Source organism: Macrobrachium nipponense, chromosome 47 (genome assembly GCF_015104395.2).
Source record: "Macrobrachium nipponense isolate FS-2020 chromosome 47, ASM1510439v2, whole genome shotgun sequence".
In the NCBI taxonomy this organism is placed as follows: domain Eukaryota; kingdom Metazoa; phylum Arthropoda; class Malacostraca; order Decapoda; family Palaemonidae; genus Macrobrachium; species Macrobrachium nipponense.
This window is the reverse complement of record NC_087222.1, coordinates 27,718,885-27,745,397: the sequence shown is the minus strand read 5'-3', so window position 1 is coordinate 27,745,397 and position 26,513 is coordinate 27,718,885. Positions and strand designations below refer to the sequence as shown.

The 26,513-nt window shown below is 39.4% G+C and overlaps 1 protein-coding gene across 2 annotated transcripts; it reads right to left on the bottom strand.

Annotated features, from left to right (window-relative positions):
* Window positions 1-15,983: 15,983 nt before the first annotated feature.
* On the bottom strand, window positions 15,984-24,924 carry LOC135204489 (uncharacterized). 2 transcript variants are annotated; one of them, XR_010312249.1, is made up of 4 exons: window positions 24,829-24,924; window positions 23,284-23,345; window positions 19,892-19,952; window positions 15,984-17,026 (listed from the first exon to the last, which is right to left on the bottom strand). XR_010312249.1 is itself a non-coding variant. In XM_064234664.1 (2 exons), the coding sequence occupies exons 1-2, from the start codon at window positions 24,840-24,842 to the stop codon at window positions 16,252-16,254; spliced, it is 789 nt and encodes a 262-aa protein (XP_064090734.1). In that variant the 5' UTR covers window positions 24,843-24,923; the 3' UTR covers window positions 15,984-16,251. The 2 variants fall into 2 exon arrangements, 1 of the variants encoding a protein (XP_064090734.1); XM_064234664.1 differs by lacking the exons at window positions 19,892-19,952; window positions 23,284-23,345 and having other exon boundaries at window positions 24,829-24,923.
* Between the last annotated feature and the right edge of the window lie 1,589 nt (window positions 24,925-26,513).

The following is a 26,513-nucleotide window of genomic DNA, read 5'->3' as shown; positions in this document are numbered from 1 at the left end:
TCTGGGACTTCAGTTCTTCCACATTTTGACAGTATTCTGCAACTTGCAACTCAATGCACACCTTAATTTTAAACAGGAAACATTACCAACAAACACCAAGATTGTAAGATTCATTCAAAGCTCTCCTGAACTGGAGACAGGAACTCAGAAGCAGCCACAGAACTGGAAATTCCTCCAACAGAGTCATTCAGCTTTCTGACAATAATCAAGAACGTCTTGGGTACGTAGGTGAAGAGCAGGGTCTGTGCCCTGGGTATCTGCTGATGACCATTTCACAGTAAATTTTTTAAAAAAGGGCCAGTTTATTTCACTGGGTTCTTGTATAAGTGAATAAATAAAAAGGTAATCAAATGTACCTGAAGATGATTCTCTCTCTCTCTCTCTCTCTCTCTCGTCAACAGCCGAGTAGTCCTCTGCCTCTGCCAACCTTTTACACTCGGGGCCACTTGAGTCAGCATCGAGTGCATAAGTAAACATTGGGCAACAAGGACTCATCTGGAAAAAACTGAGACATCTCTCTCTCTCTCTCTCTCTCTCTCTCTCTCTCTCTCTCTCTCACGAGGTTCCAGGGCCCACGAAGAAGCGAAGAGAGGGAAGATAGATATTGTCACCTTTCCTCTTCAGGTGATGATGAAAGGTGGAATTCTTTTCACTCAGCTCTGATGACAGACGGGGGACCTGGAATGAGACTCCTTCCACCAAACGGATTCCTGGAAGAAGTGAACAAACTACTGCTTCTTCTTCTTCTTCTTCCAGTGCCAAACATCGTTGATAGAACGTGAACTCAAGGCTGGAACGAAATGGAAGGCTGGGAGAAGTGGCAGGTGCTGCTGACAGCTCTCTACACAAAAGATATATATTTATAATATTTATGTCATTTGACAGAACTCTTCTTCTCTAAGATTATTGACGTCGTGGCTTCCAGACCCTTCCAGAACCGAATAAAAAAACGCTTCTTTAATGTCACTAGGGATAATGAAATCAAATCTTTCTTTTCGATACGTTAATTCACGAATTGCACGCCAACCTTCTCTCCTCCTAATGTGGATGGGACGTCCTCGATTTGAAAAAATGCCTTTTGTTTTTTTAAAATTTCGTCTAATTCCAGTCTTTCTCTTTGATTTCCTTCCTTCCTATATCTTCCTCAAATCCTTGGGCGTGACGGGTATAGAGAGAGAGAGAGAGAGAGAGAGAGAGAGAGAGAGAGAGAGCACCTCATAAGAGAGTCCCCCAGGAAAGAACTCTGTTGTACGAGCGACAGAAATCAGGTGTTTCCTTTCTGGTGGGAATAAATAATTGCTGACGTTAGACCATTTACCATTAAAATATTTTCTGATACGCCTCTCTCTCTCTCTCTCTCTCTCTCTCTCTCTCTCTCTCTCTCTCTCTCTCTCTCTCTCAGCATGAGCCATGGATCAAGAAGTGTACTCAATCTTGTGTCAGGTAGAAACCAACTGCTATTTGTACGTATACTACAATAAAAAAAAGTGAGGTTTTTATACACAACTTCTCTGGTTCAACATTCACAGTACTTAGCACGAATAAAATACAAAGAAATTATAATAAACAGTTGATTAAAGATATTTATTCATATATAAAAAAGATTTGATAGATATTCTGTCTATTTACAAAAGGGCTTTGATCTCCTCCAGAGGAGAAGCTTTTACAGGACATATATACGAAACAGTGATATTCTGAAATCAACGCCATTTGCATAAACGGAGCTGGAAAAAGAACTCGATTAGAGATATTTATTATGAATTGTTCCTTCATCTAAAGAGTGTGGGGAAAGTCTCGAGGTCTCGATAGGATACATGGCATCTTCCTGTTCCAAAAATCGGGAGATGAATATCCAACAGAATTGAATAAATAGAAACAAAGACGAAAAATGATGAATATTCTCAAGGAATTGTTGGCTAGAAATGGACGAAGGGACACTTGTACTTCTCATAAGCTCCGTCAGTCCTCCCCCCCGCAAAAAAAAAAAAAAAAAAAAAAAAACAAAAAAAAAAAAAAAAAAAAAAAAAAAAAAAAAAAAAAACAAGTACCCAGGAAGCCCAACAGCTGAAACAAATGATAAATATGAGGACTTGTCTCGTACATAAATAATTTACATGAAGAATTGAACATTGCATCGTAAGAGATTTGCATCATTTTAATGTCGTACAAACAGTAAGTCGTTCGTGAACATGATCTCTGCATGGAATATGCAAATTCATTGCAGTTCGGTATATATATGTTCATTCATATACACAAAAACCTTATATTTTTACTAACATTTCCTATCATAACGTCAGTCGTTTGAGGAAATCGTTAAAAATAAATAAATAAATAAATAAATAAATAAATAAATAAATAAATAAATAAATAAATAAATAAATAAATAAAATAAAAGAAAGAAAGAGAAACACTTACGTCTGGCAGCAGCCAACTCCAATGGCAAAACAGGGAATATAGGCTGTCCGAATGCGTTAACATGACTAGAAGGTTTTAGAAGTAAACTGATTATTAGGAGTTGAACTGTTTTAAAATTCTAGTTTATAAACTTTTATAAACATTTTCTTATGCAACAAACTTGAATTCAATGCAAAGCGTTCCAGCAAATTCAGTGGACCAGACAATATTAATCTTAAGTCATAAGTCAGACAGGAATCAGAGGATTGAGGCGCCGTCTCTTGTGCTTGCATCTACCCGCAGTATTTCTCTGAAACACTCACCGACAGTTTTTCTTTCTTATCTGCTGTTTATGCTCTATTTTTAACTCTCATTCACTTTAGTAAATAAGATACTTCATTAGTATCCCAGATTTACCTCATACTTAATGTTCATACCCCGTTTTCTATAAGGTTTAGGGGGTCGTACATTAATTTTTCCTCGCCTTTTACCAATCGTCACCATGACACATTTATCACAAATATAAATAGAAAAAAGACAAAAGGTTTTTGCTTCGAGAACTTGGCTTTGGAAGGAGGCAGCAGTCGTTTGAGAGACTTGATTAAGTAACTAATACTTTCCCCGAAAACAAGTAAACTATAACACACGAAAGATATTAACGCGTTTTCAAAGCAAATAATGAATCTTCATAAACTCATATATATCTGATGATTCGTCGAGATATCTCATATCAACAAAGGCAGAACAGAGGAGCTGCTGTATTAGACCACAATTGGAGAATGATTCAACACAGTACAACCATAATACAACGCCCCAGGGAGCGAATGAATACTGCATCGAGTAATACATCAGTGGTATATACATGAGTATAGGAACCATGACAGGGGTCATATTCGCGTTCTCCTTCAGTCTGAGTATGGAGTGAACTTAGAAGAGGAGAAAATAGGCAAAAACTTCCCTTTCTGGTTAATGTTCTGGAGAAGAGAGAGAGAGAGAGAGAGAGAGAGAGAGAGAGAGAGAGAGAGAGAGAGAGACGAGAGAGGAGAATCAAAAGATGATAGGTTATGGCTGGGTAATAGAAAATAAAAGAAAGTAATCAATCAAACATTCTTTATTAATCTAGTCACAGTCACATTGACATGGAGCTAATTGAATATCAAGCAATTTTTTACTGGCTAGGAAATCGAGGTTTTTTCTTTTCTTATATGACTGAGAGAGAGAGAGAGAGAGAGAGAGAGAGAGAGAGAGAGAGAGAGAGAGAGAGAGAGAGATGGCTACTGCCTGACGAAAGATTTGGGGAATGAATCATATCATTGTATCGCATAAATTGGTTCAAAATAGCCATGAACTAGAAATTATCGTAGTTCTTTTCACAATGACGGATTTGGCATCCCTAAAGGCCTGGGGATGGGGGGTTTGGTAATACACATGGACCTACCTTCATGCACTTTATGTATGGAGCCAGATTTCACTTTTATTAATGGATAGGGGACATGAGGCTATTGCTTGCAGTTGATAGAGTGCTATAGTGACGAGAAATCATCCTAGAGAGTAGCTACCTACTGCTCTGCCCCTCTTACCTGGCTCTCATTTGCCACCATTCAACTCTGAATCATTTTTATTGTATACCATTTTTCGATTTAGGGTTCTGTTCTTCGTTCTTTAATCTACCACTGAAAAAAAAAAAGTACACAGGAAGCCCAAGCAGCTAAAACAATGACTTGTCGTCTTATAAAACAAATGATAAATGATATTTGTCTTGTACATAAATAATTTACATAAAGAATTCGACATTGCATCGTAAGAGATTTGCATCGATTTAGTGTTGTACAAACAGTAAGTTGTTCGTTGAACAGAACTCTGCAGGGAATATGCAAATTCATTGCAAATTCATTGCAGTTCGGTGTATATATATATATATATATATATATATATATATATATATATATATATATATATATATATATATATGTGTGTGTGTGTGTGTGTGTGTGTGTGTATATATATATATATATATATATATATATATATCTATATATATATAGATATATATATATAATTATTATATATATTTAATAATATTATATTATATTATGTACGATGTAGATGTTATATTATTAATAATAATATATATATTATATATAAATAAATAATATTATATATGCATAGAAACTTTATATTTACTAATATTTCCTATCATAAAGTCAGTCGTTTGAGGAAATCGTTAGAAGATAAAAAAAAAAATAGAGGGAAACACTTACGTCTGGCAGCAGCCAACTCCGATGGCAACAGGGGAGAAAACTGTCCTAATGGTAGATATGACTAGAAAGTTTTACAAGTCAATCGATTATCAGGTGTAGAATTTTTTTAAATTTTAGTTTATAAACTTTGATAAACATTTTGTTATGCAACAAACTTAAATTCAATGCATAGCTTTCCCGCAAAACAGTGGACCAGACAATAATAATCTTAAGCCATAAGTCAAACATGAATCGGAGGATTGAGACGACGTCGCTTGTGTTTTTACCTACCCAGTATCTTGAAAAACACGCGACATTTTCTTTCTTATCTGCTTTATGCTCTATTTTTTATTTTCATTCACTTTCAGTTAATAAGATACTTCATTTCTACCCCGGATTTACTTCCTACCTGATGTTCACACCCTGTTTTCTATGAGACTTAGGGGGTCGTACATCCTCAGATTTCACCAATCGTCGCCATAACACATTTATGATATACATAAGTAGAAATAAGACGAAAGGCTTTTACTTCGAGAACTTCGCTTGAGAGACTTGATTAAGTAAACTAATACTTTCCCCTAAATAAGTAACACGTTTTCTATGCATAAAACGAATCTTCATATATCTGATGATTCTCAAGAGAGATTTCATTGTCATTAGATGATGAAAAAAATGAGTGATTTCATTATTATACTCTTCTCTTCTTCTCTTCCTCCTGAACATTTAATACCAAAAGGGAAAGGAAATTTGTTTACCGGACTAAGTCAAACCAAACCGTCGGTTGTCTAAAAAACAAAGGATATCCGGGCGGGGAAAACGCGTAACGCGCCCAACGCCGCCGCCGCTAACCAAGGACCCGAATACAAAGAGGTTACCAAACTTGAAATCGCCTGTAACCTGGGTCTGGGGGTAACTACTGCGGTCGGGGTGGAATCCCTGGGGGCCAGCTTGGGGTAGGGTCATTGTGATAACCATTCTTTTTCGCGGTGACCGCCGTCCGTGTCAACAACCAGACTACTCCTTACCTTCCTATCCTCCTTTCCAGCCTTGACCCCCGACTTATGAGATAAAACAACTCATGAACCGGCCGACTGTAGTCCTTTCTTTAATCGTGATATATCTTTGTGACAATCCTTGTGCTTGAGTGGCTTCCCCAGTGCCCTTTTTCCCTATCCTTTTATTTTATCCTTTAGTATTACCTAGCAATCCACTAACTTCCTACTTCCCTGTAAAGTATGGAAGGCGGATCTTATGGGGGTTTTTTCCGGGTTTTTTCGGGAGGATTTTGTTGTGTGGTGTTTTCCGTGGCAATGCGTTTGCGGTATCCATCTTTGGCCTTCGCCAACCTCGGATTCCTCATCTGTGGTTTGCAATTGCCTTGTAGGGGTTTTGAATGTTCCCCTTGGATGCAAATCGTGTTCACCCTGTGCTCAGTGGAATAATGGATTCAGTTGGAGGCTCTATTCTATTGATAGGCGCATGAAGAGTGTTTTTCCAGTGACGCCTAATGTTGATGCCGATAAGCCTAGGCCCTAGGCCCGACCTACTGTGGGGCCTAAGGCCGGGTGTGGGGGGGCGGTGGTAGGTGCCCTCAATTTGGAGAAACACTAGGTCCTAGTAACTCCTTCCTCCTTATTACGGGGGACCTAGTTTTGAGTGGAGCCTATGTTGGCCCCTTCCCAAAAAGAACCTTAGGCTAAAGAAACCTTCCGTCCGTCGGGGGGCTAAGGAAAGCATGGTAAGAGGAAAAGAAGCTACCCTAGGGGTGGCTTGGGATCCATGTTTCCTGGCCTTCGAAGACGTAACAAGAAAGGGGTCTTCTACCGAGAGCTTTGTTCCCCACCCGCCTATCCTAAAGGCCCGGCCGAACTACTCTATGGTATGACCGCAATAGCAGTAAACCCGGAGGACAGCCTGGGCCGGGTGACCAAGGTAACCCCCCTTTTGTTCCCCATCGGGCACAATCATTCCCGCCCCCAAGGGTAGGGATCCGGTGACGGACCTGATGCCTCCCACCCTTCCCAGTTCCTGAGGAACAGTGCTAAGGAGTCCCCGGAACGGGAACCCAACTCGCAGGAGCCGGTGGGCCCCCTTCCCCTACCCCTGTCCAATTGGCGTTGCGGCAGGAACCCTCCTAAACCGCAATAAGCCGAGCCATCCTCAACAACGGTCCTCGGAGGAGGAGCTCAATGGGAGAACCTTTACCTTTCTATTGGCCGCAAGGCCTATGGTCGCAGCTGATAATACCAGTGCCACGTTGATGCCCCGAAAAAGCTAGGCCCTCGTCGGAATGAAGACCCATAGTACCCAAGCCTGGTCCCGACCGCCCACCCCGTACCTCCCATCAGTTCGCCTAGGTTACAGTGGGGGGTAGGCCCGGTTCCTGCACATGAGCCCAGCACTGGACAATTGCGAACCTTGGTCAAACAGGAGCTGGTGGAGGACTACGTTAAGCTCCAAAAAGGAAGGAGGTTTCCCGGCCCAAGCACGTGGAGAAGAACGAAACCCACAGTCCTAAGAGGAGTCTGGCCCGTAGGATGGTAAGAAAGCCAAGGAAGAAGTTCCCTTTTTGGAAAAGCAGTCAGAGGGAACTGTTTCCAAGATTTGGTGACAGTTCTGGACTCTTGTTCTTCCGAGCCCGATTCATGCTCCGAGTGGGAGGGGGGACCCGATTCGTGACCCCACACCGATTCGGACGGCAGCAATTCCAGACTAGCCACCATGCGGTATCCCGAGCCCTTATCATTCAACCATATTCTGTCGTTAGATTAGGGAGCCGCCAATGGCCTCACAGAAACTGAGGAGCTGAAACCAGGAAGTTTTCAGTCAGAGGTGCATAAGGTGCTCCAAGCCTGAAGAATTCACAGCCCCCCCTCGGTCCATCCTGACCCTCCCCTGGAGCAACCAGGTTAGGTTAGCCATGGCTATAGCGTCCCGAGAAGCCACTGACTTCACCAACTAGAAGTATCATGAGAACCAAGGAGGTGGTCTTCCCTAATCCCTGCTCATAGGGGCCAGCAGGTATTATAGGGGATAGCCCACCCAGGTGACAACTAAGGGAATCTGCATATTCCACGGGACCTTTGCAGATCTCTTAAGGATGTCAGTTTGGAAACGACCCTTTCAGAAAAAGCACCTCTTGCTCTCTCCCTCATAAAGTCCCCTCAAAACCGAAGGCTCCATTCGCATGCTCTAGCCTTCTGGCCCCTCGCTACGAATTCGTCTGGCTTGGAACGTCTACTTGGCGAAAAGCACATTTTCCGCAGTTCTTACCCGAGCTCCAGCCCTCAGCAGCAGCAAGAACTTGTCTTTCGGGATTCCATGCAAGTGTTGGGCTCAAGGACAACTCCTCGGGCATCCAAGCAACAACTTAAGCGGTCCTTGTGGGCTAATATGGAGGTAAAAGGGAAAAGGAAGAGAAATGCCTTGCAAGGAAGGCCAAATCGCCAGTGGTGAAGAGACCTCCTCCCCCGGACCTTTTACGGAAAAACCCGCTGTTCCAGAAAGAACTTATTCCGCTGCGGAATAAAGGTTGTTCGCGAAGGCAGCGAGAAGAAGGAGCGATCTCTCCAATTCTAGGGAGGGCTACTCTCCAATTCCGCAAACCCGTGGGCCATAGACCACGGGCCCAGCAACCACAGATTAGCCAACAGTTAAGAGAAGCGCGATAGACAGGCTTTTTCCCCAGTGCAGTATGGCGGAGGAGGGGCCCCCCGAAAGAGGGTGAGAGACCCACCTTACTCTGTTGTCCGAAGGAGTCAGTTCCCATAGGGCTAAAGACCTCCGTCCCTTTCCATGCAAGGAGTAGCGGAAGGCAAAGCAAGGGCAACAGTAAAGAGTGGAAGGGTCCCCCGCAGAAATTCTAAAGGCCAAGATCCTGCCCGTTCATCGGGGGGGGGGGGGTAAGGTTAGGGGGTTTGCTTGGCTGCCAATTTGGGCAAGTGGGGTGGCTAGCAAGCAGGAGCGGAATATTGGGACCCTGCAGGTTAATCAACGTCAGGCTACCGTCTTCCCACTTCCAGTTCTGACAAACCCACTCTTATCCCCTATACCCCACCCCATCCCAAGTCCCTTCCTATCGACCGGACTCGGACCTCCGCGGAACCGGGCCCCTGGAAGGAGGAAATTATCCAAGCTAACTTCAGAAAGGGGCGTTGGAAGAGGTTGTCAGGATTCCAGGTATCCAGGGTTTACGTACTCCAGACTCTTTCCTGGTAGAAAATGGCAACAGGGGGGGGTTTGGAGGCCGTCCCATGAGACCCTTTCACCCCTCAACCAAGTTGTCCTTTCTCTGATACAAGTTTTCGGATATGGAAACGGCAGCACTCCCGTTCTAGCTTGTGTCAGGAGGGAGACCGTTCATGGCCTCAATAAGACCTTGTCAAGATGGCCCTACTTCCAAGTCCCTGTTTCACGCCCTCCTCCAGGAAATTTTCCTCAGGATTGTCAGCAGGGAAAGACTCTGCAAGTTCACCTGCCTGTTGGCTTTCGGGTCCGTCGCCACGCCCCACAGGTGTTTTCACCAGGGTCCTTCAAGAATAGTGTCAGTTTGGGCACACGCTGCGGGCCATCCAGTTCTCCTCCGCTAAACCTGGGGACGATTGGGCTCATCTTTAGGTCCGAGACGGTGCTTGCGCAGTGGTGGCGGGAGGCCAACCTTCAGCTAGTTTTTTTGGGGGGGTTTGGGTCATTCGTTCAGGAACTGGGAGTTGGTGGTGAATGTCGACAAGAAGTTCGGATTTGTCACTCCCGCAGACAAATGGATGGTTGTAAACCGTGCGGAATTGAACACTAGATTTCACATTCCCTCATGAAGGCCTTCCCCTCCTCGGAAAGAACATGGGTCCTCCCCGCGGCCTAGTATCTTCAACGTGGGCGGAGAGGCTTTGGTTGGGCCCAGCCCTCCCCACGGCAAAACTCTGCCAGTCCCAATCTTAGGACACTATGGCCTCAAATAGAGCGAACTAGTGCCCTCACGAGCAATAAGGCGTATGAGGCCCGCCGCTTCAGTGGCCTGGTTTCAAATAAAACAATGGTCCTCCATCCTCATGGAAGGGGACCCCAAACCAAGCAAAATTCTTCCTCATCCCAAGAAGTAACGGAAGTCCCTGGAGTGGTGGATGGTGGCCTTCCCACCATCCAAAGGGGGCATCTCTCCTCAGTCCTCGAGAAACCCACCAGAGATTTCTTCTCTTCACGGAATGCATCAAATAAGGTTGGGGGGTGGGTGCACCTTGACGGAGGCAAGAAGTGAGCGGAGGCCTGTTGGTTCGGAAGAAAAAGAGAAAGCAGCTTTCACAGTCAATTGTCTTGGAATTGAAGGCAGTCTTCCTTTCCTTCCCTTCCCGTTCAGCCACTTCCTCCTGTCCTCCAACTCCAAGGGTGAAAAAACGGTTGGGCCTAATGTCAAGACAAAACCTCCACGGTGGTGGCAATATCTGAACAAACGTGGGCAGGAGGGGGGCACGTCCTCACTAATGGCATCCTCTGTCCGCCTGGCAGTACAATCCAGGAGTTATGCAGGGAAGGAAATGGACCTCACCCTCAAGGCCCAAGATCTATTGAATTCCAGGCAAAGAAAAAATTTTGGGTTTGGGACGGACCATCTGAGTCAGGTGGGGACAGATAATCCAACACAGAGTTGGTTTCCCTCCATCAAGAAGTAGGCGATGATGGCCTGGATAAAGAGGTGGGGCTCTCCGTCGATAGAGACCTTCTTTGCCCACCGTCAAATTTGGAACAGTAAAACCTGCCAGTTGTTCTTCTCCCCCTTAACTCGTTTCCCAGGACCCGCAGGTCAGCGGGGGAGGATGCCCTCCTGCAAGAATTGGAAAAGAACCTGGACGCTTCTACCGCCTTTTTCCGCCTTTTCCCCCTCCTCCAAAGCGATCCTTCAGAATATTCCGCCTACTTAACATCTCCGGCAGAACCTGCGAGTTACCTTAGTAGCGCCTTGGTGGCCGGAAGCCCCCTGGTTCCCGGAAAGTGCTGGATCTTCAGTTTCTGAGGAACCCGGTAAAAGTAGCCTAAGTACCATCAGAATAGATCTCCTCCCTCTGCCCAACCCAACAACGGATGCCTACAACCCAAAAAATCCGTCGGCCCTCCACGCCTTATACACGGGTTCAGACTGTCATTCGAAAATCCTCCAGCGAATAGAGGTTTTTCCAGGCAGTTACAGCTGAGGCCAATGGCCAATCCTGTGAAACCTTCCTCAGGCAAGATTGGTACCTGTAACAAGGGAAAGTGGCGACGGTTTTTCAAGATTGGGTTGTCAAAGATAAATAAGGCATTTGCCCGCGCTACGAGGGGGCCCACCATCCCTCAACTAGCAAGTTTTTTTTTTCCACCACCTCAGGAAGGATAAACCTCTACTTCCCATATCGGCAGTGGAGGGTTTATAGAGCGGGCCTTAAAATCAAGTATTCGCGTTTGAAAGGTCATTGGACCCCATCGCTGCATCTCCAGAAACAATTTTTGGTTAGCTCTTCAAACGCACTTTATTAGGAAGGCACCTGTCCCCTCCCCGAGAATCGCTACGGACCTCCCGCACTGGGTGGATTAGCCTTAAGGATTCCCTGGAATCCTTGAGGGAGGTCCTCCCTCTATGAGGGGCCCTTTACACTTGTCAGCTTCCTTGAAGAACCCTCACCTTGAATACCCTTTTCCCTTTCCTTCGTTAAGCCAGCCCTGGCCATCTTCGAATATGGGTTCAGCGAACTATACACAGCGCTGGTCCGTCCTAGACTAAGGTTTGTCACAACCCCACACCCAGGCCGTTGGAGGGAGATGGGTTCTCGTTTTGTCCCGCTTGGCCTTTGTAAGCCAAGACTCAAGACCCATGACAAGCCAGAGGAGTGATGTTTTCCCTCTTTTCTTTTAAAAACCAATTCCTTCCTTGGGGGATTTTTAACCACAAAACCGGGCTTTCGACAAAAGAGGAAGCTGCATTCTATGCCCGGCCGGTCAGGAGCCATGAATCCTATATCCGTCAATAGGAAGCGGAGACTGTTTCAGTTCATACCACCTGGCCTATCAACGGCTTGTTTCGTGGCCACGGGCAGCGGCAAGCATCCGAAACAGCAAGGAGGTGGTCTAAGAATAGACCATACTCCTTCTGGATCAAAGACAGGTTGATAAAGAAGGGTGGGGGGCCTGACGAAAACAAGGAAGTACCAGTGCCTAAAGGTGAGGGCCTCACGAGTTTAGGGGCATAGGCCTCCTCTATGCACTACTTCAGGGAAGAAGAACCTCTCCAGTGGGTGCAGGTTATTTGAGAGCAGGCCCACCTGAATAGGTCAAAACCCCACCTTCACCTCCTTCTCCCTCCAGAGAAGTTTACGTTTCAAATCTTCTAGAAGTTTGTTCTCTCTGGTCCCCATTTGCGCAGCCCGCAATAGATACCTCTAGGCGTTTGGTCACCCGCACTTTGGTCCACCACCGTACTGCGTACCTCAATTTGGAAATACACACACACACACTCCCGCAATTTCCCCGCCTAAGTCTGGCCGAATGTAACGGGGTATGAGTGAGTTTTTGTTCCCCTGGTAATAAATTTCCTACGTATGACTGTACTGGTCCATGAAGCGAATAACGACTTGGGCCCCACTAACTGACTTACCTGGTAGATATGAATGAATGGCTAACGAATCCTTCAGGAAACAGCTCTCCATGAGTGAGTAATTAAGTAACCATAGGTTGGAAGGAAACAGCCGGAGCCCCCTTGGGATTTCTCCCATCCCTATTGGAATCCCTTACCGTTGTAAAGTGGTCATGATGGAGTAGGGGTTGGTCTGGTTTAACACATCAGGTCGTGGTGAAGTTATTTTTGGGGGCGGCCTCTTTCCAAAGGGTAACATTTCTAGGTCACTACACCTTCCCATCCTCATTTTCGAGTCTCCTTTTTGTTTTAAGACCAACCGAACGGTTTGTACTTAGTCGGAACAAAAGTTAATTTTGTCCGAAAAATTATTTTTTCCTATATACAAACCTAGGTTATTGTCATAACAGATTAATTGGCCCTCCTCCTCATACCACCCCTCCATTGGAGGGAGTTATGGCCCCCACCCCTTTTTGAAGTGTGTGGTTGTTTTAGACTAAGTATTCTAAACGGCTCAAAAGAATGGTATCAAACAGATGACCTACCCAAGGCTAGCTGGCCCCGGGCTGCTCCCACCCCGGCGCAGTTGAACCCCACCAGGTATACCCCTGACCCATGGTACAAGCGTTTCAAGTTTGAAACCTCTTTGTATGCATGGCGGTTAAATGCGGCGGGCGCGTTCCCCAACCGGCGGATATCCTTTTGTTAGACAACCTAGGTTTTGTATATAGGAAAAAAGAAAAAAAATAATTTTTCGACAAAATTACTTTTTTTTGGTTTTTTTTTGTTTTTTTTTATTTTTTTTTTTTCCTAACCATTTCTAAGCTCCCTCCATTCCCGTCCTCTGTCTTTTTTACCAAAGCAGAGAGCTAAATGGCGTGAACTGAGAGACAATAATCTGCATGTAAAATGGTCTGTTTGTGTGGTGTCCTTTAAACCGCTCTCTCCCGGTCACCCCATACTGAAGGTCAGAACCTTGAATTATGACCCCTTGTAAAGGGTCCTAATACCTTTATGTAAGTACTACCACTGGATGTATTACTCGATGTCAGTATTCATTTTCATATTCGCTCCCTGAGGGCCCTCGTGGCGTTGTATTGCGGTTTGTTACTCTGTGTTTGTATTATTCTCCAATTGTGATCTAAAACAGCAGCTTCCTACTGTTCTGCCGCTTTGTTGATAATTAAGATAATTTTTTAAAAATCCTCAATTTTAACTGTTAATTTTGTTTGATTTCCTTTAAATTTTACCATTCTTGATTTTCATTCTAACCCCAAGAAATTTTTTTTCCCTGACCATTCATGGCGAATATCCTTGAATGTGAAAAATGTATTAAGTATATCCTAGCCAAACTTGACCCATTCAAAGAGATAGGGTAAAAATAAACATCACGGAAGGCCAACCCTCATCACGGTTGGTACTGGGTCTTTATTCACTCGATATTTAATTGGGTGAAAACCAAGAATAAACAATTGCAACTCTAAGCCATAACCATTTAAAACGATTGACGTTTTCGTCAAGCCTATGGATGATCTGAAAGCCGCCCATTATACGAACTAAAATTAAGCATGTGAGCTCTTTCGTAAAATAAATTGTTTTCAATTCAAGGCAGTTTTGAAATCCCAATATATATGGCGGCTACGTTTTGCATGGAAGGTTCTGATCAGTGACGGAGGCCCACCATCTTTTCCCCCAGCCTTCCCAGCACTCGAATTTCTTTGAACATGTTATCGTATTCTATGTTGCTTTTATTTTGATCTTAACTCAAGATTGCAGTTGTAATCCAGCACAATAAAAACACCATTTTGTTTGCCTTTTATATTAGTGCAAAGTATGAACTTGCTATTTCCCATTCCCTCCTCCTCGTGGTTATGGGTTTGAACCGAAATTATCATTTTTTACCTTGTTAATCGGTGGTTTTTATTCCTTACTGGCCCATCCAGCCAAACTGAAACTCCACGTGCTTATTTGATTGTTAGTTACTAACACATTTTGGTCTCAGTTCAGACTCCTCACTTGACACTTTAAACAAGTTGCTGGTTCCTGGGTTCCTCAAACCCACCAGTTACGAACAGCAGTACGACGAAACTGGGGCAAAGTTTTTATTCCCTAAAATTTGTTTACTTTACACTTGTTATTTAGAACAAACATTTTACTTTGGTTTTAAAATTTAAAAATTTAATTTAATTCATTCAGTCCCTAATTTCTATACTCTTTTTTACCTTTTTTTGCAACCGCAAATTAACCCCCCCGAAAAATTTCAGATATATCTAAAGTAGATACAATCCAATGTTTTTTATACCTTTTCCCCCCCCACCCTTGTCGTACATCTGGCTGCCGAAAACCAATAGAGGAACCAAATACGGATGTGGCAATTTTTTTTCTTTTCTTTCTTTTTTTTGTTTTTGCATAGCACTTTTGTTCATTGATTTAGTCTAATATTAGTCTTTTGATTTTGTTTGCTTTAACTGTACGGTATGCCAGAAATATAATGTAACCTTTAATGTTATTGCATGCTAATAAATTGGCAAAATCATCGTTGCCCGCCAACGTTAAGTGTAGCTTCAACACATGCGCCAATGCAAGTTGCATTAATTAAATAAACTGTTTTTCATGAATTCTTTTAGTTGTCATAGTAAGTGGAAAAAAATTAATGATAACAAATTTTGGCCTTAAAATATTTATGTAATATATACTTCGACTTTGATACCATAGCCTAATTTCACCACCAATTTCCAACAAGGAAAAAAATGCCAGGAATGAAATTTTTATATTATAAATTTTAAGCACCATAATCATTAATGAAAAAAAAAAGATTCTCATATCTATATATACACACCCACCACCACACCACCACACCACACCCACACAACACATATTATATCTATATATTATATAATCTCATGTATATATACTATATCTATCGGGGTATATCTATATATATATATATATATATATATATATATAATATATAATTAATATCTATACCGTTAAGTTATCGTGAAATTTCTTTTTAATGTTACCAATGATAATAACTAAATGTATGAAAAAACAAGTCTAAGAAATTCGTTTGATAATTCCGTTTGATTAAACAGAATGAACTATGTAAATTGAAAATTAATATAAAATAATAGTTAAGAGTTTAAATTAATTTTACCAAAAAATTACAAAATCAATCAGTTCTCTAAAAATTTACCATCAGTTTATTACTTTATATTTTCTGTGATAGATTAATAAAAGTAATATCATTTTTAATATTGAGTATAATTATAGTACTAAACAAGAATATTTTGGATTTGATTTGCTTTAATAATATCACAAATAATTACTGAATAAAATAAATATACAAACTTGACTACAGAATCAACAGTAAGGAAATATATACCAATAAAAAGTATTATAAAAAAATTAGTTTTAATTTTACAATAAATTACAAAAGCAATCATAGGGCTATTTTATCATCATCAGTTACTTAACTTAATCTTAAAACAACAAATGATATTTTTTACTACATCTATTAACAGAAAATTGATTATATTACTATAAAGTCAAAGAAGGAAAATTATGAATTAATATAACAAAATATTTTGATATGCTTAATAAGAAATACAAATATATCACCATTACTTAATTCAATAAAGAAAATTAAACCAACTTTAGACTATACAAATTCAACAGTTTTATTAAGTTTCTTTAAAGCTTACAAAATTATTTTCCTGAATTACTTATTTGTACTTTTGTTGCAACTGTAAATATATCACATCATGTATTCAAAAACAAATATAAATTGTATACTACTAAATAAAAATATTTGATATGCTCAATTTTTAAACAATCTACGAATCCATACAATGACTGCAAATAAAATCTAGTTTTTCTATTTCCTGTTTTGTCAACTTGAGTGAGATGCCAACGCATCTTTTGTGGAACCACCTTTCACAAGTCTGGCATCCCACCCAAAGAGAATTTGCCCCATCCTTCCCTTTGCAGGTTCCACATTTATTCAGTTCACTCTCACTACAAACCACTGAAATCACTCTCACTATTATCCTCTTCATCTAGCCTTGGTTTTTTGGCAGTGCTCTTGCCTTTACCCTTTCCTTTTCCTTTGCTTCCTCTTTTTTTCCCCAGCATTTTTGCCTCCCTTTCCATCTTACGCTGCTCCTTTTTCTCTTCGGAAAGCCTTTTTTTCCTTTCTTTAATCTCTAAGTATCTGATGTAGTCTTCACTATTGGCTGCCTTTGGTATTGTTGGAGCTTTTTGCTTTTCTTTGGTGCTAAGTTGTGGAAACTTAAAGTATGCCTTCCACGGAGATTCCTGGAAAAATTCCGGTGGAGTAGCTAAAATTTTTCTCCGTACTGTGTCTGACAATCGTTCAACAACTCCTGGAGGTGTTGTAGTAGCAATCGCAGATGGGCCAGGTGAAGAGAGGTCACTACTACTACTACTAGGTTGGTACTGAAGCCCACTTGTACAGGGAATTGCTTGTGTGAAAGGCTCCATCTCATTGGCAACTGCCACAGGATGGGTTTGTCCAGCATATGGATTCACGATACATGGCACAGTGATCTGAAGTTCCCTAAAAATTATATAAGTTATGCTTGGGGCATTCATCCAACCCATAGGAGTCTTCCTAGTTTTGTAAAAGGCAATTTGGTCCTGTGGGATACAAGCCTCTATACGGTTTAGGGTTAATCTTTGTCCCTCCATAAAACCGTCCTTGTAAATTTCCTCGGGAGATGCAGCTCCTTCAGGCAAGTTTGTCCCTGTACGTTCTGCCATGATACCAAACCTACAACGTAGAGAGGAAAATATGGACATTAGGCAATTGCTTAGTCCAGTCTATGACTGCTCTTATGATACAACCCAATCATTTAACAAATACATACAATTCAAATTTCCTACACACTTTCAATATTAGTTAGGCCTAAAGTTGCCAGACGTCCCATTTTTTTGGGACACGTCCCGGATTTGATCATTTTGTCCCCTGTCCCACAATGTCCCTTTTGGGACACACTTATTGTCCCGGTTTTAGTGTCCCGGTTTTAGTTTATCATAATAATTCCTACTGTAAGTGGATAACTATTTGGTACATCACTTGCCAAGAATATCTTCAGAAATGGGTTTCATCTTTAGAAAGTGTTGATCACTTTTCATGGATGTTATGAGATACTTTTTCTTCATGGGAACAAGTACAATCTTCTTGTCTTGTGTTAAAAAAACAAAGGTATAAAAAGTGACGCCAACATGCATTTTTTGACACTGGTCAACATTTAAAAAACTCCTTGGTAAACATGGAGATAAAAAACCTGATGAATGGAAGCCCGTGCCCTGCAATGAAAGAAGACGTTCTCTCCTTCAGCTGAGGGAATTTAAAGAATAATATGCAGAGATTTTATTTTTGTGCCAGTATATTCTCAATCATGAATATCCAGTGGACTTATGAACGAAACAAGTTTGATCTGGTTTCTGTAGAAACTGTGAAACAATGCACATGGAAACTGAATTTGATGAAAGAATTTCATAGGGACAGGTGCTAGAAAAGAAGGACCTGTTAAAAAAGTACAATCATCAGAGAAATATAAATAATGATTTTATTTTCATTTTTGTGCATAGAGTGTTCCCCCGTATTCGCGGGGGATGTGTACCAGACACCCACGTGAATAGTTAAAACCCGCGAATAGTTAGAACCACCACTAAAAATGCTTATAACTGCCTATCTTGAAAGTTCAGATACCAAATGTATACCTTTAATAACATCCTACTTCAAATATTCCTAAAATTACTAACATATTACTGCATTAATCTTTGAGGTTATATTCATATCATCATCAGTCATCTTAAACATTTTACCATTATTATATACCTACAGCAAATAACAGAGAGAGAGAGAGAGAGAGAGAGAGCAGAGAGAGAGAGAGAGAGAGAGAGAGAGCAGTGAATGGCAACACCATATATCTGACCGTCAAGAGTGAAATTATGAATTGTTTCTGAGACAGAGAGAATAGTAATGGAGAGAGAGAGAGAGAGAGAGAGAGAGAGAATAACTCCTAGACTCCGACTCCTTCCTTCCTTCGCCAAGCCAATTCGTATATCAAACTGTCATATATGTTACTGTTTAATATCATTAAACTTAATATTATTTGTAAACTAGTACTGTATATTATTATTTTACCATAAAATGTAGTAATGCCCTTAAAGATATACTTATACATACATTTCCAGCCCAAACAGAGGGCGAGAGTTATCACTAAGACATACTAGTATCTCGTGTGGAGAGAGAGAGAGGGGGCGTTATCCTTATTTAAAAGAGTGAAATGGATAGATATTATTGTACTTCTTTAAAATACTATCACATATGAATTTTGAAATTATTTATATTACTATTATTCTGCAAAAATATTAATAAACATACTCATGTATCATAGAAATTCTCTCACTCAGTAAGAGAGAGAGAGAGAGAGAGAATTTTCATGTTGATAGCAACACTTCCCTTCCTGTTTTGACATATGTTGGACCCCAGCCAACTCTGCTTGGCTACCTGGAGTTCAAAGACGCGGGGTAAAATGCATTTTCTTTCATTCTTACATAATTCTTTTTATTTATAAACTTAAATCTTGCTAATTCACTTTAGTATTTTCTTTAATGAATATATATTATTGCTGTTTACATTAATATTGATATTTGAAAATTAGTAAATCATCATCCAATAAAATACATCTCTGTAAGAGAGAGAGAGAGAGAGAGAGAGAGAGAGAGAGAGAGAGAGAGAGCTGGAGTTCGAAAGAACTAAAATTTTACTAATTCACTGTAGTATTTTCTTTATTGAAGTGATTGCTCTTTACATTAATATTAATATTTGAAAATTAGTAAATCATTTTTATATTATAAAAATGTATTTAGGCATGAAAATAACATCAAAATACACTAATTAGCGATTATTTATCATCGGAAAATCCCGCGAATAGGCGAATTCACCGCAAATAATGGGTAAATATAAGGTCCAGAGAAAAAATCCACGAATCAGCGAGTCCGGAGAACGCGAATACGGGGGCCCACTGTATACATTTCTTAATTTACTTTAGCCTCATACGCTCCAAAAGAAAAGCAAGTGAGTTTATTTTCTGTACTTATTCTTTTTAATTTAATTATTACTTTGCCAAAGTGTTCTCCCTTGGTATCGTTTCTGGATTTTTACACTGATTATTAAATTCACAAATTATTAGCAATTTTTTAATAACCCCATTAGGATTCTTGCTATACGGTTTTAACTAATGTAATAATTATCTCTTATGTTTTATGATGTCTTGGTCTGGGAGTGTTTATAGGTATAAATTAAATCTATATATGGTGAGAAATTTTAGGTCTCCTAGATTTCTAATCTTTTAATTTGGAAACCCTAGTTAGGACATTTCCCCTAATTTGGGTGACACTACCTATTGTAACTTATAACGCCTTAGTTTTGGATGAACTCTTGGAGTAGTCAAACTTATAAAATTTACTGTTTCAAACTACATACTAGACCTAGGCCCATCAGCAGTGTTTCAAAACCCTGTACAATACATTGCGTTCACTACCGAACCGAACACATGCGTATACATATAAACACACGCGCCTGTCTCTCTCGCTCTCTGGGAACAAACACACAACCACGCACCCGTCTTTCTCTGCCTGTGACTAGTTGATCTGGGGGTTGGGACCTGGGCACATGCGACAACCTAAGAAAAATAATGACAAAATAATAATATTGAAGATTTTGATAACATAAATGAGAGATATACCTAAAAGTATAAAAAAAAATGTATACAATATTTTAGAGAAATAAAAATATTATTATTGAGAAGAGATTTACAATTGCATTATAATAATAATGACTGGTATTTACTGATATAACAGGCGATTACTTCCATTTCATAATTTCAGACATATATATATATATATATATATATATATATATAATATATATATATATATATATATATATATATGTCTATCACATTACCGTGATTCATATACATATATCGAATTCAAATGTCCTTTAATATCTACTTCGCTCTACCTCGGAAGTAATATATGAAAATATATTAATTCCTAGGTAGAGCGAATTAGATATTAGGGAGGACATTTGTAGTTCGATATATATATATATATATATATACCTATATATATATAATATATATATATATATATTATATATATATATATATATATATATATATATATAATATATATATATATATAAGAATTAGGGGATTTCTAGGCATCGGTATCCCATAGTGCGTCGGAAATGTTCCTTTTCGCATAGTATTTTAGTTGCTTGTCAAGAATGTCCCCTTATTTTTGGCGGACTGTTTGTAATTAACCTTAGGACTAATATGATTAATTACAGGTTATCAATTATCATGAAAATTGCAGTGAATATTTATTTTGTTATAACTGCAAACTTTTTAGTCTGCATTCCTTTGGTTTGCTGAAGTATTTACCTTTTATTACTTAACCAACGTTGTTGCTATTACTAATATCAGTATTTCGTGCATGATTATCGCAATATTATAATACGGCTCCGTACTTTTATTACATTCAACATGGTGTCTTGTGTTTTATCTTTAGCGTTTACGTGACCTGTGCTACTTTTACCACTATTTTTGCATATGGCAATATAGTATAGTGTTTATTTTATGCGTAATGTTGCCTTGATTATGTTTTACGTAACGCCTTCTCATTATTGCTGCAATTTTTTTTTAATTAAATACATTACATGATTTTCCACTTTAATATTATGAATCAAATTCACCAAGCATCATCACTTACTATGCATTCAGCAGTTATTAATAAAACCGGGAAAAAATAATCAACTTAGCACTTAATTACGTAGAGAGAGAGAGAGAGAGAGAGAGAGAGAGAGAGAGAGAGAGAGAGAGAGAGAGAGAGAGAGAGAGAGCTGTGCTGTCTGGGAGAAAAACTATGAATACTATAGTCAGCAAAACACTAATAAAATTCCGATTATGCAAGTGAATAGCAATTGCTTCTTAATCATTAACAATCTGGTGTATGGGCATTTGTAAGATAGCAAACAACAGAACTTATCTCAGTTCGCTCTTGGATTTCGCTCAATATACTAATCATGACAACGTCCAGCGCATCAGACGAAAATCATCCATATAATGACTGTTGTTCTTGTTGGTTCAATGGCCAACGTTTTACCGACTCTGAGAATGAATGCGAGTGTTCGTACTTAAAACAAAAAATAAGAGTGTCCGAATCAGATGGTATGTCTGATACGCAGGAAAATACAGAAAATCGTGATTCTCCAGAGGAAAGTAACAGTGAAAGTAGCTCTTCGTATGACCCTAACTAATTTACCTAATGGTCAAAGATTCACAGATTCGGACGAGACATTTTTTGGAACTATCGGAAATCGTGAATCTTCTGATGACAATATCTGTGAAAGTGACTTCTACAATCGTGATCTAAGTTTTTGTCAAACAAACACAGACTCAGACGAGGCAGTGTGTGAAGGCATAGAAAATCCGATAGTATCTGACTATGATTATTATTATTGTGAGCAAATTAATACTGATTACAGAAATCATGAAGATGTTTATTCGCCTGATTTATTTGATGATTATTCTATTATTGACGATTCACAATCAGTATCAAGTGAATCGTGTGTAAATGTCTGTGAAAACCAAAACAGAGGAGTGTCTTCCGATGATGGTGATGATAGTGAAATAATACTAGACAGTCAAAATCCTGACGGTATCATTAGTGATCATGATACAGACTCTGAGCCTAGCGAGAGGTACGCGGCAACGTCATCTTCCGTCATAATTTTAGAAGAATATGGTGTAGAACATCCAGAACGATATTTTGCCGATGATGAATCAGAACAGGATATTTCAGATTCCGAAGATGATTTAAAAAAGCGTAGGTGTCGGCGATATCAATTGCAGGCAAAAAAGCGAAAATATCAACAAGATCAATAATTTTGCTAATACACATCAAAGCAGTAAAATAAGATCGCTGTACGATTGTTAGCGATAATTTTTAGACACTGAATAATAGTAGTGCTCAGTGACAGTTAATATCGGAACTATTAATATTTCAATTTGGTGCGGAAACTAATTTCTGATCTAGCAAGATTTACAGGTGAGTATAATCATTATCAAGGCATCCATACATTTATATTTTAGCAGTACTTAGTACTTTTTGCCACATTCATTAGGTGTACAGTAAGGAACGAATCCTAGAATGCCTCGCCGATAACGGTGGTTAGAGCGGAAATCTGTAAGTGCTCCCATCACTCATTTTTGTTTAGACATTTGCCCAAGTAAACCTTGACCTCTCCCACAATCAGGAAGTCTTTGTGTAACATTTCACCCAGCCACAAATATTTTTTAAGCGTGGGCGTCCTTAGCATATTTTCCAAAGAGCATATGTTTATATAAACTTGTATCATCCTAAACAAGTATCAGGGCTTGCATTTCTTTAATGAATAAAGAATATATATATATATATATATATATATATATATATATATATATATATATATATATATATATATATATATATGTGTGTGTGTGTGTGTGTGTGTGTTGTGTGTAGTGTGTGTGTGTGTGTGTGTGCGAATAACTTGTTCAAGAAATATATAAAATATGATGCTTTAAAAATAGTACTTATTTTTCTGTTGTATAATATTTGAATGCAAAATATAACTGCTATAATCTTTCAAGAAATTTTGGAATGTTTTTGAATAGTACATATGGAAGTATTGAGGAAGAGGCGTCAATGTAACTTGGTATCTCTTCACGGGAATTATATAATTAGCATCGCAATTTCGTTCCACTGCTTATATACATAAGATGATATTAGCTGTTATATCAGGGGCCAAATCTAAAGGTCACTTTTTTTTATCTGCTATTTTCACCATGAAAATTACTTATAAAAATGGCTGTAACTACTATAAGAAATGATATTAATGCATGAAATTCTACCAGAATATCGCAAATTCTATATAAAACAAGAATATATAGCGGTATGGCAACTTACTTTTCGGATCTGCCAACAAAATGGCCGCAGCCGACGCTTACTCTGACGGCCACATCAACAACCTGAAATGGAGAAATGTAATGTAATTTTCACTGTGTTATTTAGTTACCTAATTATGCGTAGATTTGCATAAAACTATTATGGTGGCTTGCTGGATGTTTGAACATTATTTTGCAGTCATCAAATAAAAAATCTGACCCAAAAAACATACTCTAATGTAAAGGTCATTTGTTGACCTCCTCGTTTTACCATGAAAATTTCTTATAAAAATGGCTCTAACTAGTATAAGATATGATATTAATGCATGAAAATCTCCCAGAATATTACAAATTCCATAGGGAACAAGAATATTTAGCGGTATGGCAACTTCCCAAATGGATATGTACAGTAAATGGGCCCCCACCTACAAGTACGATTGCAAAATTTGCTACCTGAAATGGAGGAATGGAATGTAATTTTCAATGTGTTATTTAGTTATCTAATTATGCGTGGATTTGCATAAAACAAATATACGAAACATAAACATAAAGGATGAGAGAGAGAGAGAGAGAAATATGCAAAACACTAAAACAAAGGATGAGAGAGAGAGAGAGAGAGAGAGACCCACAAACATAAAAAAACACAAAACATAAAGGATCAAAGAGGCATGAGAGAGAGAGAGAGAGAGAGAGAGAGACCCATGAATATACAAAACACTAAACATAAACGAGCAAAGAGGCAAGAGAGAGAGAGAGAGAGAACGAGAGAGAGAGAGAGAGAGAGGCAAAACGGAATCGTCGCAAACAATGGCCCCGAGCACGTACGCTATACAACGCACCAACCTACAACATATTCCACTATAAAAACTATACTAGCATGAACAAAACCTGACTGGCATGAACACTGTTCAATTTCAATACGCTACGTTTACCTAATAACGTTGCTTGAAAAAAAAAGAAAAAAAAAAAAAGAAAGAAAGGGCATTCAAAGACGCATGGATAATTGGCGATATGGCACCTCAGCCACTACCAAGGTCACGCACGCGTTTACTACGAACACTCCAAGAGTTGCTTACGTGTCCCGTAAACATCCCAAAACAATTTACAATATAAAAAAAAACTACACTAATTAGCTATTATGCGCAGAGTCCGACATGAATTGGCTACGTAATAACTTTACTATTCGCAAAAAAAACACAGAAATTGGCACTAGAAGGTCACGTGACCTGGAGCGCATTTACGACGTCATATGCATTCACAAAGGCATTCATTTTATAGAAACATCATCCTCTGACATATTCCAACAGTACAAAGCATGATTAGAATGAATAATACTCATTATCTGATGTTTATCTAAAAACTTTGTTTTTTGCAAAAAATGCAAAAAGTGGCACTCGAAGCAAATTGGACAATATGGCGATATGTGGCATCTCTGCCACTCGGTTGGTGATGCATCAAGTGTGTATAGGCTCCAGCAAGACTCTCAAACACAACAAAGTCACATGGCTATGCACACTGTTCATTGAAGAACTGTGATGTAATAACTTTGATTTTTGTGATCACTAACCTTTCTAGCATCATGTGGGTCGGCCTCACCCTAGCGATTGTCAGAAAATGGGGATGCACTGGAGAGACGGACAGGCACCTCCAACCACCATCGAAGTTCACTGTACAATAGCTGTCTGACACACCCAGATTTGACATGGGAGGTAATTTATGGGAAAAAAGCATGTTTTTTGAAACACTCCTCAGGGTTAACCGGAAGAATATACGATAGAATGGGAGGTAAACAAAGTAATGTAGTTAAATGTCAAAAATTATTTTTCAAGTTAGTCACTGTTTGTTACAAAAGTATCTGTAACCTCCTTAAGTAGTTCAGTTGACATAGTAGACCTGGGCCATATCTTCACTAGCTGAAATGACGATATCCGGGTGCACCCATGTTCGTTAGTACTAACTAAAATAATAATTATTACCTGCAATATAAACTGTTGTGCATGAAACAAATTTTAATTTTTTAAACTCAAATTAGAGCATACATAAACCGCACAAATTGTAATAAAAATGAAACTTATAAATCAAGTGGCTATTATTGTTTAAACATGTCTTCGTAATGATAATTAGCGCACGCACGGATTCCTTCCCGACCTCTCTCCAAAATATTTACCCAACACAAAACCCGCATTCACAAAGGGTCCCCCAACCATGTAGGGTATATAGGAGGTTAATAATTACCAATAAACAACACAACCTCATTCATCAGCAACACTATACGCTATGAGGAGACATGTCTGCCAAATTTTCAAGACAACTTTACACTTGTGTGACAGACCTTTGAATGGTTTTTGAGACAAACCCTGAGGCTATAATTATTGGATTATAGGGATTTTCATTTCCAGGTATTTTAATGTCCTTTCCTATTCCGTCCTCTCCTCTCTCTCTCTCCTCTCTCTCTTCTCTCTCTCTCTCTCTCTCTCTCTCTCTGTTCTCTCTCTCTCTCTTATTTTTTAATTTTTACATATGACGTGCTTAACTATTTTGCGAGTACTAGTAGATGTACCTACATTTATCATTACGACAGAATTAGAAACTTAAAAGTATTTAATTAATGCTATACAAGTATGAAATATATTTTCTTGTTCATTTTTCGAATTACGATAAAAAAAAAAAAAAACAGAGAGAGAGAGAGAGAGAGAGAGATTGAGTGGATCAGTGTATAAATATATCAGTCAATAGGCAGATAACAACCGAGTGAATCGTTAGATATATCCACCAATGTAAACTACTATTATTAGATAGATAGATGGAAAAATCATAGAAAATAAGTTTAAACTGCAACAACTTCCAGAGAGAGAGAAGGGAAGGTGAAGGAAGGAAGAAGGACAGGGGTGACGGTGGAGGTGGGGGGAGAGGGTAGGTGGAGCTTTTTACTGGTGTGTTCGTATCCATTTCTGCATAATGGAGGTTTTGTCTCTTGGTACAAGGACAAGTGTCGTTATTCTTTACGATTTGTGATTCACGATACCCTTATAAATTACGGCACTGGGTGTAATGCACTATAGCAAAATCTCGTTCTGATACGAGTGTTCGTTACAGAAATAGGTATTGCCCAAAAATGTGCTTGCACTGTCTCTGAAACCCATAGTAGGTATGCTGCTTAGTTGTCAATCAAGTTTTTTGTAATCAAGTATTTTTTTCCAAGCTAGCTATTGAATAAATTTGTATTTTTCTCAATCAAAACATATGCCCCTC